This window comes from Diachasmimorpha longicaudata, chromosome 8 (assembly GCF_034640455.1).
Source record: "Diachasmimorpha longicaudata isolate KC_UGA_2023 chromosome 8, iyDiaLong2, whole genome shotgun sequence".
Taxonomy (NCBI): domain Eukaryota; kingdom Metazoa; phylum Arthropoda; class Insecta; order Hymenoptera; family Braconidae; genus Diachasmimorpha; species Diachasmimorpha longicaudata.
The window spans coordinates 4,799,998-4,814,379 of record NC_087232.1 but is presented as its reverse complement, the minus strand read 5'-3'; the positions used below and the strand labels follow the sequence as shown (position 1 = coordinate 4,814,379).

At 38.2% G+C, this 14,382-nt stretch overlaps 4 protein-coding genes and 1 long non-coding RNA gene across 9 annotated transcripts in view; 1 reads left to right on the top strand and 4 right to left on the bottom strand.

Moving 5' to 3' along the window:
* The window catches only part of LOC135165005 (frizzled-4), a 14,852-nt gene extending 10,267 nt beyond the window's left edge, over nucleotides 1-4,585 (bottom strand). The window contains exons 1-4 of the mRNA XM_064125896.1: nucleotides 3,787-4,585; nucleotides 2,797-3,040; nucleotides 2,478-2,724; nucleotides 1,995-2,232 (exon numbers count right to left, since the gene is read on the bottom strand). Coding sequence (XP_063981966.1) covers nucleotides 1,995-2,232; nucleotides 2,478-2,724; nucleotides 2,797-3,040; nucleotides 3,787-4,010 — 953 coding nt within the window. The 5' untranslated portion in view covers nucleotides 4,011-4,585. The remainder of the gene's footprint in view (nucleotides 1-1,994; nucleotides 2,233-2,477; nucleotides 2,725-2,796; nucleotides 3,041-3,786) is intronic.
* On the top strand, nucleotides 4,556-8,516 carry LOC135165028 (uncharacterized). Of its 2 annotated transcripts, XR_010299414.1 has the most exons (4): nucleotides 4,556-5,160; nucleotides 5,218-5,574; nucleotides 5,647-6,001; nucleotides 7,220-8,516. It is a non-coding gene; the product is annotated as an uncharacterized LOC135165028 (long non-coding RNA). The 2 variants fall into 2 exon arrangements; XR_010299413.1 differs by having other exon boundaries at nucleotides 4,560-5,160; nucleotides 5,647-8,516.
* On the bottom strand, nucleotides 6,356-7,342 carry LOC135165022 (uncharacterized). The gene is made up of 3 exons (XM_064125929.1): nucleotides 7,210-7,342; nucleotides 6,615-6,799; nucleotides 6,356-6,532 (listed from the first exon to the last, which is right to left on the bottom strand). The coding sequence occupies exons 1-3, from the start codon at nucleotides 7,340-7,342 to the stop codon at nucleotides 6,356-6,358; spliced, it is 495 nt and encodes a 164-aa protein (XP_063981999.1).
* LOC135165026 (uncharacterized) lies at nucleotides 7,495-8,196 on the bottom strand. Its single transcript, XM_064125932.1, has 4 exons — nucleotides 8,103-8,196; nucleotides 7,962-8,046; nucleotides 7,711-7,834; nucleotides 7,495-7,626 (listed from the first exon to the last, which is right to left on the bottom strand). The coding sequence occupies exons 1-4, from the start codon at nucleotides 8,194-8,196 to the stop codon at nucleotides 7,567-7,569; spliced, it is 363 nt and encodes a 120-aa protein (XP_063982002.1). The 3' UTR covers nucleotides 7,495-7,566.
* On the bottom strand, nucleotides 8,377-14,227 carry LOC135165010 (calcium uptake protein 1 homolog, mitochondrial). 4 transcript variants are annotated; one of them, XM_064125909.1, is made up of 9 exons: nucleotides 14,067-14,227; nucleotides 13,293-13,570; nucleotides 12,671-12,812; nucleotides 12,374-12,533; nucleotides 10,146-10,183; nucleotides 9,960-10,074; nucleotides 9,369-9,646; nucleotides 8,949-9,291; nucleotides 8,377-8,803 (listed from the first exon to the last, which is right to left on the bottom strand). In XM_064125909.1, exons 2-9 carry the CDS (start codon nucleotides 13,535-13,537, stop codon nucleotides 8,655-8,657), a joined length of 1,470 nt encoding a protein of 489 aa, XP_063981979.1. In that variant the 5' UTR covers nucleotides 13,538-13,570; nucleotides 14,067-14,227; the 3' UTR covers nucleotides 8,377-8,654. The 4 variants fall into 4 exon arrangements, with proteins under 4 accessions (XP_063981979.1, XP_063981981.1, XP_063981978.1 ...); XM_064125911.1 differs by having other exon boundaries at nucleotides 9,960-10,065; XM_064125908.1 differs by lacking the exon at nucleotides 12,374-12,533 and adding an exon at nucleotides 11,442-11,601.
* Between the last annotated feature and the right edge of the window lie 155 nt (nucleotides 14,228-14,382).

The window sequence follows — 14,382 nt, the reverse complement described above, 5'->3', positions numbered from 1 at the left end:
ACTGCAGAATGAGTTCCAATAAAAGTAATCTTCATCATCATCGCTTTATGGACACTGGCTTGTTAAAAGAAAACGTGATATTCTCGGCGGTGCCAGTGCTATAATTTTCCATCTGCCCTTCACGATATTTGTTCAATAATTTTGGAAACATATTCACCCTTGTCAACGAGGTGATAACTTCTGTGATGCCGGAGAATATTCGTTGGAGTGAAAAGATAATCTCAGTCGTAAAACAAGGTCAACGTGATTATGCATAAGAAGTTTTCTTGCAGCTCTTGATGTTCTCTTCTTAAAATTATCTCAGGTTCGAGGATGATGTTCCATTTTTTTCACAAAGAAATGAAGCAAAACCAACTGAAGTAGATGTTGTCATGTAGATTTCTTTGTCAACTTTTGTTTCTGCTTCACAGAAAAAATTTCTCCAAAAATTTCACTGTCCCACAACAATTTTGAGGCACTTGAGATTAATGTGACAAGCTTTCTCGATGCTGTCGATTTTCTCCTCCATAAACTGCAGTATGAATCTCAATCAGAATAATCTTCGCCATCATCACTTCATGGAGCTTGTTAAGGGGGAAGGTGATATTCTCGTCTCGACAGGGTCCATCATCCTTCAGAATGTTTATTCAATAATTTTTGGAATACAACTACCCTTGCCAATGAGGTGATAACTTTCCGGCAAAATGTGCGAGAATATTCGTTGCTGAGATAATCTCAGTCGTAAAACAAGCTTAACTTGATTATCCAGCGGCGCGCGGGTGAGTACACGTGCATAAGGCCCACAAGGCCAGTATGTAACGAGGGGGTACCGATTAAAGGAGGTACCTTGGGTTCGTACGATCTGTGCATTGATATCATGGTACACGAATGGAATTCTACAGCACCACTTTCGCAACATCATTTTCACAGGCTCTTCCTCCCTCGTATCCGGACAATCTGAAGCGTGCTCGTAAAAATGTACGCATTCTACTTCGTATTTTTTAGATTTTTATGGGTTTTCAGAGCTTTATCTCCGGTGAATTCTTTTACGTTTTGAGAATGGTCTCCTCAGTTTGCTTTTATGCAATACTCTAGATATGGACGTCATGTTTTGAGTTTAACGAACCACAAAAATGTGAATAAGATCATGTTCGGAGGGAAATACACTGAACAATTTCACAATTGAATCCTGTACCTGGAGTCCAATCATAAAAAATTGTGTTTAGCCTCCATGATTAATTAGCAATATGTAACCTAAATGAATTTGGTGCACCGCAAAAAATGGTCGAAAATAGAGTTCCAACGTACGACCCTTAGGTCTATCCGGACAATCGACGGCATTTTTAAAGGTTTAAGACTCCTAAAATGATTTTGCATGATTTTTGCCAGGTCTATGGTAATTAGATTCTTCAACATTCCGAGAATAATCTTTTCAAACTATTATTCTGCGATATTCTAAGCAATAGAATGACTAAACCCGTCTTATTCATATTTTTCCACTTCTCTTCATTTTCGACACCTGTTTCTTTCAAAGTATCGTTCAATCCTGGCTGAGCCATTACGGATTATGTTTAATACTGCATCCCTCAGTGGATGCTCTCATCTTGCTCAACCCATCAATTTACAAATCAACACGAAACCCCATTAAACCCTCAAACGATTGAAATTCGCACGATTTTTTCACCTCCACTCAGTCCAGTTATCCCCATCCATTCCGATCACCCGTTATAGAAGGGGAACGTGGAGCCCTGGAGAGATGATACTTCTTTCAATGTGAAGGCAAGGCGGGATGAGGGCTCGACTCGAGGAGATGAGAGTCAGGAGGCTCGTTAGCGGTACGAGAGAGAGAGGTACCCCAACACTGTTGCCAGATTGTTAAAAGTGATACCTCTCTCCTGACTCGAGTATTTGTGGCCAATGCAACAGGGCAAATACCGAGGCCAACAATGGATTCTCTATGCATAATCTATCATTCTCTTTTTTTTTTGTGGAGATGAATATCATTAGGAACTCACCATGCACTGGCAGCATTGCCGAAATAGTACAGGAGAAGGAACACAATGGCACAGTAGGGATTGGCGAGACCGTCCTGAGTGAGGTACTGCTGCTGTTGTTGAGCTATCACCACCTGATCTTGGGGGTGGAGTGGTATCGATGGGGTACATGCCACTGCATATCTACCTGCTGCCAGACGTATTACGTAGCCAATTGATACGGCTGTGTGGCACAAGGTTAAGAATGCTATTGCGTTCTCTACAACAACAAAACAACCCAAGGGATTAGTGATATTGGGGAAGGGTCAAGGGCTTTGAGCCTAAAGAAGATGAAAAAATTAATGTCTGGATTTTTTTTATAATTTTTTTTTCTGCTCTACACTGATAAAAAAGGTGGGGCGATTTCTTACACAGAAACGAATATTTTGTGATAAAAATTTTAAGTCTAGACAGCAAAAGAATAAATTTTTCAAATCTTTGTTGTACTGCTTTATTAATACTGACCACCAATAGTCATCATGGTCCTCTGTTTTCTGGGTCTTAATAGAGCAAAGACCGCGACAGCAATGGATATGAGGCAAATAGTGGTAAATGCAGCCATCCAGACTTCAGACTGTCGTTTCTCCCTTTGACTCCAGAGGATATCAGCATCACAGGCAGCTGCACATCTCCCCGACCGATTGAGGAAGACGTATTTACCTGAATTAGCGTACCAAGAGCAGCCCCAGGGACCGTTACCTGCTCCTACAGCCTAGAAATTGTCAAAACATGAGATTCATTGGGTCTGGGGGCCTCGGAAATTCTCTGGGGACAATCATAATACCTGAATGGGATTGACTGGACCCGGCTCTCCAGGACCCTCCATGCACATGTGCTGGTGATTGTTCTTGGGTGGGAATTTGGAGCAATTGAGGGCCGCCGGCCAGGGGAAACCAAATCCCTGGAGGACCGGATAACATCGAGCTCGCACTTGTTCGCAAAGACCTCGACACGGACCAATTGGCGATGACACCTTCTCCGTACACATAGGGGCGTAAACGGAGCAGAGGAACAAGTGAAGTTGAGCGCTAGATGTGAAAATTATTGGGTGTCATAAATTACACTAATTATGAATCATGAGAATAAAAAATTTATTCCAAAGTTACTTTTTTTATTTATATATAAAATAAGTTTACTTTCGAGCAGGACCACACTGCTTTAAATATTTACAGTTTTTCAATGCAATGGCATGAGAAAAGTTAAAAGAATTCATACCCACTTAGGAGTTTCGATATCGTTGAATTAGGTTTCCCCAAATATCGGTATTTCTTGAAATATTTTTTTCTCGTGATAAGATAATAGAACTGGTTTTCAAAACAGTGATTTTTTTTACGTGATTTTAAAAACATTCAATAATGGAAAAGGTATATAGATGCTTTTTCTATAGATTCATAGAGCTTATATGAACCTATCGAAATAAGGATATATTAATTAATTGATTGACGTTTATCCTTTGTTCACTACGTTGACAGACAGCGTGCAAGGAGAATTAAGGAGAATTAAACCAGCAAATTCATTATAGCATGAATACCTAAAAGCACCCCTCAGATATTCACAGGGTGTCATCTTGACAGGTATTACAGAGCAAGAGATAATCTTTAATTTTCAATGGTGACATCAGACTGAACATGAGGCTCAGAAGCAGATGCCTCTTCTGAATTTCTAAACATCCTTACTCTCTTATCGTACGTCCATATTTTCGAAAGCAGGACAATGAGTAAAACATGTCAATGAAACAGACTAAATGGTTTAATGGTAACAAACAATGGCTCACCTGCAACCATACTGAATAAGTGGACTGAACGTCTGCAGTGTAAAATCAGCATCTCCTTGTATCTCATGCCCAACAAGATTCGGCATAGTAGTGACATTGTACCCCAAACCCCTGCACATTTCAATCCTAATGGGCTCACAAGCACCATGAGCACACGATATGGTCCTCACAAGCATCAACAACAATAGCCACCACATGTTGGCAATCTTCAGCACCGTCTCCATGAAAAATAACACTCACTGTAATTCCCAGCACGCACTGAACCTGTCATGCACCTCAGCATCGGTTTCCCATCGCAATGATTTCCATCTCATGGTACTAATGATTGACGTACCGGCGAATCCCTTTAATTCAATGGAAATCGACACTGAGACATGGAAAAATATAGAAGAACTTGTACAGCCATGACTTCCGCGAAATCAGTTGATGTGCGGCTCCTTTCATAGATTTTTTGTCAGTTTTTCCATGGAGTTGCGACGGATATTGAATATCAAGTATCTCGTCGCCCGGTTTTTCAAGTTTTGTAAGACTTTTCCAGGAATTTCAATCACCAAAATACAAGTTTAGTCCATAAAAATTGTTTAATCCACGCGATAACACGCCGATAACATCCGTGAGTACATAACGATGCTCATGAAGATGATAAACACGATTACGAAAAAAGTGAAGGTGAGAAGTACAGAATTACGCGGAGCCCCGACGAACGGCTGAGAGCGACTGACCTTCTTGTTCTCGCGTCTTGTCGACTCATGAGGGTCTCCCGCGCGGCGAAGGAGGGCAAGGGACCCCACTCTCCCTCCTCCTGTCATCCCTCCACCCCGCTGCCGCCATCCGCGGGCCCATCCAGACCCCATCGCCGCAGTCACGGTTGTTCGGATACTTATACGTACACATAAAGTTTTGTGGCCCCTCTTGTCGATATGCGGGAATAGTAGCTGAGGTACTGAGTGAAAAGTTTATGGGTTTAGTTTGCATACCGATGACCGAATGGCAAAAAATACATTTCCCACTGAGTTTTTCGCTATCTCTGGAGAGGATTCTACCTCCAGGAATGTCAGGAAGGGCTAGTAGTTTATTCATTTTTTAGAAATTGGGAGGATAGAGTTGGAAGTTCTTTTATGAGGACACCGCCATTTTTTAATGCCTCTGCGAGAACAAGATGGCGACATTCACACCTACCGCGGTCCCTTGTTGTGAATCCATTAAAATTAGTAATCTGTCTCAAATTCCCCTCTAACCTCTTTCATTCTCGTCCTAGACTTTGAACGACTTTTTCTAGTGATTTAGGTTCCAAATTTTTTTATTGAACGCCGACTTTTTCATCCCTTTTTTGCATCTGAACGAAGATGTGCGTTCTACCTAACCTCAAAAAAGGTTCGTGAAGACAATTAATTAAATGGATAAATAATGAATAAAAATGTAATTATTTAGGTGCGTAACAAGGCGGGAGATATCTTTCATCTAAAATTATTACAAGCATACACGATGTTTAATCCCGCAAACACCTCGAGGGTATTGTCGGTGCGAGTCGAATTGGATAGAGCTGGCGCGAGTCAAGAAGACGATGATACCCCTCCCGCCCTTCCGTTTAACGCAACTTTGCGTCTTGTGCCGCAAATAGAATAATCGCTGTTCCCCCGTACGTTTATGTACACACTTGAGTCTGAGTACATCGTGGTGGATAAGAGTCGAGATTAATTGGGGGTCCACTGCCGCGTCACGGAAGGATAAAAGGTAGAATGGAGAAACAAAAGGTCCGCCCGTCGGAAGGAGCCCAAAGTAGTGGAGGTAAAGGGGATTAAAGTATAACCCTATTGTTTACATAGCCAAGTAATAATAAATTTTCGTTTGGGGGAGCAGAAAACGAGGGAGGCGACCCAGAGATGCGGATAATAAATGCTCTCGGCGGAACGAGTAGCAGTCGGGGGATCTCCCCCTCCTGGATGCGCCTTGTGCACGGGCCTATGACTTGGGCCCGAGGAGACGCGTGGGGGGGAGCCGGGGTGAGGCCCAATTATACCAAGAAAATACAGCCCATAAAGACGGGCCTAACCGCCGCCAAACACTGGGGATATGATAATGAGTACCCTTTCTGCTGACTTCGTTTTGCAGTTCCATTGGGATGTAACAAATGGAGGAGACGATGTGGATATTCGTATTTTGAAGAATTTTGGCAGAAGGAGGGATGCAAATGAGGAAGGGGTGTGGACAGGAGGTATTGCGTGCGAGTAGAAAAATTTTGCTGCTGAATTTTGTCGAGTAAATATGAGTTACTCATTCAACGGAGAACTTGTGGATATTTTTTTCGATTTCCAGATCCCGTTTGCGATCTGGGTATTCGTTCGGTTTATTTACGATTTTTGTAAATATCGGTCATCAATGAATTAGTCGTAGTGGCACGAAGAAGTTTTACATTGTAGTTAATTGTAATATTCAAAATAATATTAATGAATTGTATCCCAATTTGGGATAATTATAATTCATTAATATTTATGTAATTCGATTATTCTTCGGTTTCTCGCTTTTTTTTTGAATATCTTCGTATTGAGAGCAATTATACAGAGACGGATTAGTATTTACGGTTGAATTTCTCTGCATAAGTCATTTTCTTATTCGGTTTAACTATTTCTTCTGGATTTAGCCGTGCGATTTGGAACTGCAATTTATCAACAGTACTTATAAAATCCTGGACTTCGTCGGTGCAGGCCAGCGCTTGACCTTTATACGTCTCTAGGCAGTTTGCCACCTGGAATAATTTCCAAGAGCACTTTTTCCCAGTGGATTCGATCAAGAACTCGATTTGTTCGGAATAATTAATTTTGTCTTACTTTATTAAAATTGATGGGAGAAGTCTTCGACTCCTTCATTCGCAGATACTTCTGGATATTTTTTATACACGTCTCGGCATCGTCAATGGTTAGACTGAGGCGGTCTGTGTGAGCGTGGTCCATGCAAGACAATTTCGTGTCCCAGTAATTATCGTAATTCGTGTTTCGCTCCTCGTCGATTTTACCTGGAAAACCAAGACAAAATTTTATTTCGATTTTTTCACTGAAGAAAATCATTCTTTGAAGATAAACAATAAAAATACTTCTGTTTGATATAGAGCAAGCATTTGGCAAAAACATTGAATAGCAAAAAAATGTTAGAAATTAGATTTCGTGTGGGTACCGAGAATTAAATTCATTTGATAAATAATCTACACAATAAAAATGATTTCACAAAATATTTCTTCTTCGAAATGATTATTTAAAATAAGAATCACTTTATATGTAAAAAAATTGAAGAGAGAAGTAATGTGTGTGCATAACGCTAGCGGGGAATGTCTGAATAGAAATTATTCAGTTATTCCAATAATTTATAACTCCGTTGGCTTCAACGGCCATTGAAATCAAGAGCACGGATAATTGAAACGTAAATTACCTGTTTGCAGCCGCTTGGCCAAATCCTCGCCGATCACGAGACCATCGAACTCGGGCTTGGGCGGCTCTTTCCCTAATTTATTGGTGCACGCAGCCTCGTCTTCGTTCATTTTTGCTTTTCGTTCACATCGCATAATTTTGATTGAGAAAATAGAAAATTACAGACGGGAATTTTGGTCCGAAGGACATTATGGATAACATGTGACTGCGACAGCTGTGAAACTCTTTTGTTCGAAAAAATGGGTTTAAATCAAATTGGGTTCGGTTCATAGTTACTTTATTCTTCGGGTTCAATTAAAAATCATCTATTGATTGAATATATTTCAATATTTATCGATGTAGAGCAGGTTAAATTTTTTTAGTGATTCAGGTCCCAATAATGCTCGCCATAGTCTCCGTTTTTCGTGCCCCATCGAACCTATCAATCAAAAACACAATGCAAATAAAAATGGCAATCGATGTTAAATAAAAAAACTTGACGCACTCATTAAATATCACTAACTTTCCCTTGAAATTGATTATTCCCGACGTCTTTCTTCTCGAAACGTTGCTCCCACTCGTTAGGATTTTCGAAAACATGACCGAAGTGGAATTCTAAGGGCGCGACGTGCTGTGATATTATATCTCTGCACATAAACAATGATAAATCATTTGATTAACAATTTTTGTTGACTTAAGGACATCATAGAAAGTCATTATTTGAAGTCGGGATAACAGAATAAAGAATAATGAATTCAATTCCCTTTCACTCACTGGAAAAACTGTCCTTTATGCAAGATTTCCACAAGTTCATCGCGAGGTAATTCCTCTGTGTCTTCACTCTTAAGAATTTTCATATCTGAAAATATAAATTCCTTCATATCCCCTTCAGAATGTCCTGCGCAATTCGTTTACCTGACTTATCATCGTCCATTTTTATCACTCGTCCACACAAAACTTTTTCCAATAACATGTTCGTCACAAAAATAACAAAAAACGTCAAGTTCATAATCAAAAATTAATTGATTATATATTATGGAAAGTGGGAAATAATTATTGTTATTTAATAACTGTATTAGCACTTTCAAGGGACGTTCAATACTAAATCGACGATTTGTCTCAATCAATACCCGATCGAAAGTCTTCGGTCGTTACGCTCCACATTCTCGTGAAAGTGACAACAAAAAAATTGTTGATTTTCCAAATAAATCGTTTATTCAAGCAAATAGTATAGTAATTGAACAATTGACGTTTGTGATGAAAAGATTGTCACACAATATTAAGTGGCTTCCATTACACACGAAATGATATGATAGAAATAATTTTTTGTGAGAAATTCAGCCATCGAAGCCACGATGAATGACTGTCAGACGTGACACACCCGTGAATCTTAATTAATGATAAATAAATGAAATAATCACACTGGACATTTGACTTTTCTATAAATTGGGCCTATTCGTTATGTAATCACTTGTCGAATGTATAACTATTCTTGGCACATTTGGCCATTGACTGTAGGAGTTTGACGAAACCAGTGTCTTTCGGTTTTTCTAGGCCTCTTAGCACTCGATTCTTCATGACTGCGACAAATTCACGATTGCTGAGCTGTCCATCCACTAGAAAACAAAATTATATTCTGTGTTATTTAAAAAATGAACAGTCCATTCAATTCTGCAGTTAATCGAAAAATCCAGAAGCAACGGTGCCTCTTGGGACTAGATAAAACGCATTTCATTTTATCCCATTATCAAATGAACTCACTGTTTTCATCAAAAATGGTGTAAACCACTTGAATAACATGGTCGCTTAAATCGACATGAGCAACCGTCTTGGCCACGTGCTTCAGCGTTGCCTGGTCAATGGACGCCCCAGCGATATGATAGAATGTGAGAGCAGTGTCAACATCAGTGATATTATTCAGAAAGTGGAAGAACTTCATGTAATCCTCCTTATTGATTCCTTTGGGATTATCCTTGAAGCTTTTCCTCACTCTCTTCAACATCTTCGCTTTCTTTTTCTGCGGATAGCCAGCGTATGCCAAGAGCAATTCAGTGAAATCAACCTCTGTGATGTTTCCATCAGAGTCAGGATTGCGTCGTTCGAACTAAAAGAATTATGGACAGGAGGAAAGAATGTCGTTAGTGATAATTTGAATGGAGTGTGAAATTATTTTGGCTGTACCTCTAAATTCAAGATTTCCTTCTGCAACTGCTCCTGGAAGTCTAAAAATTTCTCTATCGTCAATTTTTGGTTATTGGCAGGACCAAAGAAATACGTCGTTAATGCTGAATTTACACCCTTGAAGGTATTCCCAGTGTTCCCATGATCTCGATGACGATTTCCAATGCTTGTTTGTTGACGAATTAAAGTCGCTACTTTTCCAAATTCTTCGGAATCAACGTCTCCATCACCGTTGAAATCAAACATTCGAAAAGCTATTTCAAAATGACGTCTGGAGGCTGAAGTGCAAGGTCATTGTCAGTAAAAAATTGGTGAATATGAGTAGACAAGACAAGTAAGAAGACGACTTCGATCGTTCGGCAATAGACATTTCCTCGTGAGCATTCTTGAAAATTATTTACTGTTTAACGTTATTATTTATCATCGCCTTATTGGTCATGTGGAATACCATTCGCTGAAAATTATTTCTTGACAGAATTCATGGCGCAAAACTTTATTTGAGGAAAGTGAGAAGCAGAGTACCGTGCAATTTGGATAAGTTAAGATCCGAAGCCTTCTTCTATCAGTCTCAATAGTCAATTTTAAACTAACTTGACAAAACCGTGAGAAGAAAAATATAATCAGAGAAAGTTATCAGTCCTGCGCTTCCCAGCTTGTAGAAAATGCTGTCTTCATTCAGCTCAAGTTCCAATTTATCCTGAATTCCCTAAGGATGGTAAAAAAAATAAATGCTTTTGATTGACAATTTCACAAGGAATTATTGATCGAAATAATTACCTTAGGGTCGAATCGTTTGTATTTATCCAGCCCAAGACCTACAACATCAGCATCGTCATCATCACCATTCTCTCGTTCCCGTCTCCAAGTTTAATGTAAACTAGTGAAAAATCCAATTTTCGTCTAAAAGGCAACTGTGCATGCACTAAATAACAAATCCACTCTTCACGAAAATCAATAAAATGAGCCAATGGTGGTTCCTACTACCAATCAACAGGGAACAATTCATCACCCCATGTAATAAAAAGACAGCTTACTTCATTATATGTACAATTCATCTCATGGAAAATTCATCAACAAACGATTTGCGAAATTCATGATGAAGTTCACTGTCACCGGACGGGTTTTAATCTGGTATTTCCACCTGATATACAGTGTGATAGAAAATAGAAAAAGAGGAAGATCAAAACTGAAAGAGTAGATAAATAATTATTTCATACGGTTAATAGTATTATATCATTGAGTAGGACAGAGAAATTGTCTTACAAGATCATGGATGAGGATGTCCCATATAAAGTATAAAGATGACAGCAGCAACAATCATGGCTATTTTCATTTATTTGCAAATTTGCTTTGAAGATCAAAGATCCTGGGACATCTTAGAATATCATGATGCACATAAATTGAATCATAGCCTGCAATATTTATTTCAATACCATTGAGTCGAAGTTGAAGAGTGACTAGACTAGCTTTCGCATTTGCCATGAATTTTCCTAGAAGTGAACTTTATGCTAGTTTTTTCGAAAATGACGTTTCAAACCCATTCAACTATTTGTCACTACAATTTTTTATTAATATTTTACCGAAGATTAGAGGGGAGAAATGGAATTGGAAAAGACGATTGGATGCGCAGACGAAAGGGATAGTAAGAATAACGAGGAAAATATTCAATTTAGTGGAAAACCAGACAAAATTAGTTGAAAGGACGTGTTACTGAATTAAATAAAAACAAAAATCAAATAAACTACAGACGATAGAAGGAAAACATGTGCAGAGTGTCTATCAGGAAACATTATTAAATTATTAGTGAAAATAACTTTACTATATCGACTACAGGGGCAGTTGCCTACACATCACAACGATCGAATAATTACAATAAGTATGAAGATTCCTCTGAGTGATGAATTTTCCAAGTGACGAAATGTCCGTATCGAAATTTTTACGCGTGAATGAGCCAACACCACAACATCACTGTGTTAGATAGGGGTGTTATCCAAATGACCAATCCGAGTGGAAAAATTAAAACCCAATGTATTGATGATTGAATGAATCATGACTTAGAGACTGACAAATTACCGTCGGGTTGTTTGACACCAGGTGTCAATGATCTCAAGAAATCATCCGGCGTCATAAAAACCTCGTGGGCATCGTGAATCACAACTTGGAGGGTTGCAAAATACCGGAATACTTTGTCCGGTGTTGAATAATGTCTTATGCGATTCTCGTATTCAATTATCTTTTTGGTGGGTTCACAGGAAGCAATGTCCAGGTTTTTACAGAGCATGCAAAAACAGATGTGTTAATTGTGGGCGTTAGTTACGGATGGAAACGAGGCATTAATTTGATGTACGATCACCATTTTTTGCTATTTCGGATGATTATTTACAGAGAAATAGCATAATCAGAAAAGTGAGAAACGATTTTTCAATAAAAGATTACTTGTAATGAGAAATCCATATTATCAAGATAATTAAACAGTAAACATCGAACAAAATTGATGGCGTTAATACATTATATATTAACTATTCTGTTAATTTTTCAAGTTTCATTATCTCAATGATAGTAAATTCCCGAAAAATAATGAAGAGACATTTGTTTTGAGACTTTCACTCATAAAAATGTCGAAAAATCCGTTTTAAGGAGTTATTACCGATATCTTATCACTTTTCAAGTTTTTAAAATGAATTTTTAGGAATTTACAATAAAAAACGAAAAATAAGAAGGTATAGGCAAGAACTCCTTATATTAGCATTGAACAAAAAAAAATAAAACATTGAATTTTGTTCTGGTGATCGCACAGAAAGCTCAAATGCATAATTCAGGGCACTAATCTTCAAAGGGCTCGTACATTCTTTATCAACAATTCAAATCACCCCCAATTGAAGACTGAAATATCGATATCCAAGCATAGCGTATCCACTCATATCAACATTAGTCGTTTGTGTAAAAACAAATTTACTCGAAACTCTCAATTATTCGATAAAATCGAGTGATTTATAACACATTACCATCTGGTTGTTTCATGCCAGGGGTAATAGCTCTCAAAAAATCATCGGGTGTCATGTAGACCTCAGTACCCTCCACACTCGATATTTTGACTGTCGCGAAATAACGAAAGATTTTGTCAGGCGTTGAATACGCTCGCATCCTATTTTCGTACTCTATTATCTGCAAGAATGCTTGAATATTTGATCATCAGTGATCTTCTACGGTGTTCAGTGAAACTGTATTCTTTATTTTACTAGAAGGAATAATTTTTAGATATTTATAATGTGACTACTTCAGAATGAAAAACATTATGCCACCTTGCGATCACGAAATCCAACTTTTTGCTTCTTCTTCTTCTTTTTTGGCTCCTCAGAAGTCTCAACGACCCTTTCCTCCTCAGGATTCTCTTCTGTTAGTTTTTCAGCTGCGTCCACTTTCGGGACAAAGGGTGGCATTTTTCTGAATTGAGGATTAATAATGAAATCAATGAAAAATCCACTCATATCACGACGATAGAAGGACGGATTTTTCACTACACGTTACTTTCTAGAGAATAACTTGGTATTGGCAAGCAATAGAGATATTATTGGTCCAAATATATTTTCTAGACGATTTCAAGAGGCCCAAGCAGGTTGTAAATAATTTTTTCTATCTTTGACAGATCCTGAGGTATTATTCAAAAACTATCTAAAAAGAACGTGTTATCAGAAAATTACGAAATTCTTTTTGTGAGTTTTTTCCAAATATCTTCAAATGGGTGAGAGATGGAGAAAAAAATCGAGGAATCTTTTTTGTGACCCTTTAAATTGTCCACAAAAAGTTTTTCGGAAAATTTTGCCGACCTCCCATAGAAAGTTCAACGACTTGAAAATTAAAAATAAAATGTTTTCTTTGTGGTTGAATTAGTGGAATTCACTTTGATGAACACATTTTACATACTCTGCCAGAAACGACCAGGGCAGGAACATTCCAAATATCAAAAATAACGTCCAGTAGCAGAATCTCTTCGACACCGTGCGATTGTTGCCATGTCCAAAATCACGATATCCTCGTACTTGAACTACCTCATTGATTCTGCATTTATGAAATGACTTTTGTGTTGAGATTGTTGCCACTGTGACTGCCCCACCATTATGGAGAAGTCCTCGAGAGAGGATTAAGTTTCTACTGCGTGCCAGGAACATGTTTCCATCCAACCGCCTCTTAAAATACCAAATCTGAAAAGATTTCCATTTTCTTTCGTATTTCTGTACTTTTTTGAGGTAATCTTGAGTGAAGAAAAGAATGAGTGCACGTCATGTACTGAGAAAAAGGGAGTAAAAATTAAATGCATAGTTATTTGAAAATTTACCAAAAAACCGTTACTCAATTCAATACAAATTCGTTTCCTTCACTTCGAAGTAAAGGGAACGAGTCCTTTACAGCGATCGATGACTTGTCATCGATGTAAAGGAATGTTTGCATCAAACTATCACAACTATTACCAAAAGGACAAATAATTAATTTCTACCAATACTTCTACAAATATTTCTTTGGTTTTATGCAGCCGATATTTTTTTAATTTACTCGTTTTTTTCTCAGTGGTTAAAAGAAACCATTTTTTTTTCTCCACTCTAAGGCACCTTAAACCGACATAAATTTTTGTAACTGCTCTGTATTTTCCATGTTTAATGATGATTTCCGAAAATTTAGAAATTTGGGAATGTTTCTGACCTTATCCAGTCACTCTCTAATCACCAACATCAGCCAGAATATCGTCAAATCAGCCACGACATGTAGATCACAAATAATTTAAGAAATTACATGAGAGAAATGCGTCACTCAGAAGTAAGTAACAAAAATCATGAAATTTCGGAAGAATTACTTAACAACCTGAGCATAAAAGCATCGACTAGAGTGTAGACTCAGATCTCGGGGTTAGGTGACCCCGAGCCAGCGCTAGTAGAGCACCTCAAACTGGGTACGCCACCGTCGACTCTGGCAATTAAGAGATAATGAATTAATTCCATGGTTTGTACCCGTTTGTACT

Bases quoted from the DNA above. Each gene is read 5' to 3' on its own strand.
- LOC135165022 (XM_064125929.1), bottom strand. From the start codon at position 7,342: ATGCGATGTGAACGAAAAGCAAAAATGAACGAAGACGAGGCTGCGTGC. The intron at 6,800-7,209 runs GTAATTTACGTT...TTGGTTTTCCAG, and splicing joins GGCCAAGCGGCTGCAAACAG to GTAAAATCGACGAGGAGCGA. The intron at 6,533-6,614 runs GTAAGACAAAAT...AAATTATTCCAG, and splicing joins CTCCCATCAATTTTAATAAA to GTGGCAAACTGCCTAGAGAC.
- LOC135165026 (XM_064125932.1), bottom strand. From the start codon at position 8,196: ATGAACTTGACGTTTTTTGTTATTTTTGTGACGAACATGTTATTGGAA. The intron at 7,835-7,961 runs GTGAGTGAAAGG...GTTTATGTGCAG, and splicing joins CATAAAGGACAGTTTTTCCA to AGATATAATATCACAGCACG. The intron at 7,627-7,710 runs GTTAGTGATATT...TTTGATTGATAG, and splicing joins ATAATCAATTTCAAGGGAAA to GTTCGATGGGGCACGAAAAA.
- LOC135165010 (XM_064125909.1), bottom strand. From the start codon at position 13,537: ATGTTCCTGGCACGCAGTAGAAACTTAATCCTCTCTCGAGGACTTCTC. The intron at 12,813-13,292 runs GTATGTAAAATG...TCCTCAATTCAG, and splicing joins CCCTGGTCGTTTCTGGCAGA to AAAAATGCCACCCTTTGTCC. The intron at 9,292-9,368 runs GTACAGCCAAAA...TAATTCTTTTAG, and splicing joins AGGAAATCTTGAATTTAGAG to TTCGAACGACGCAATCCTGA.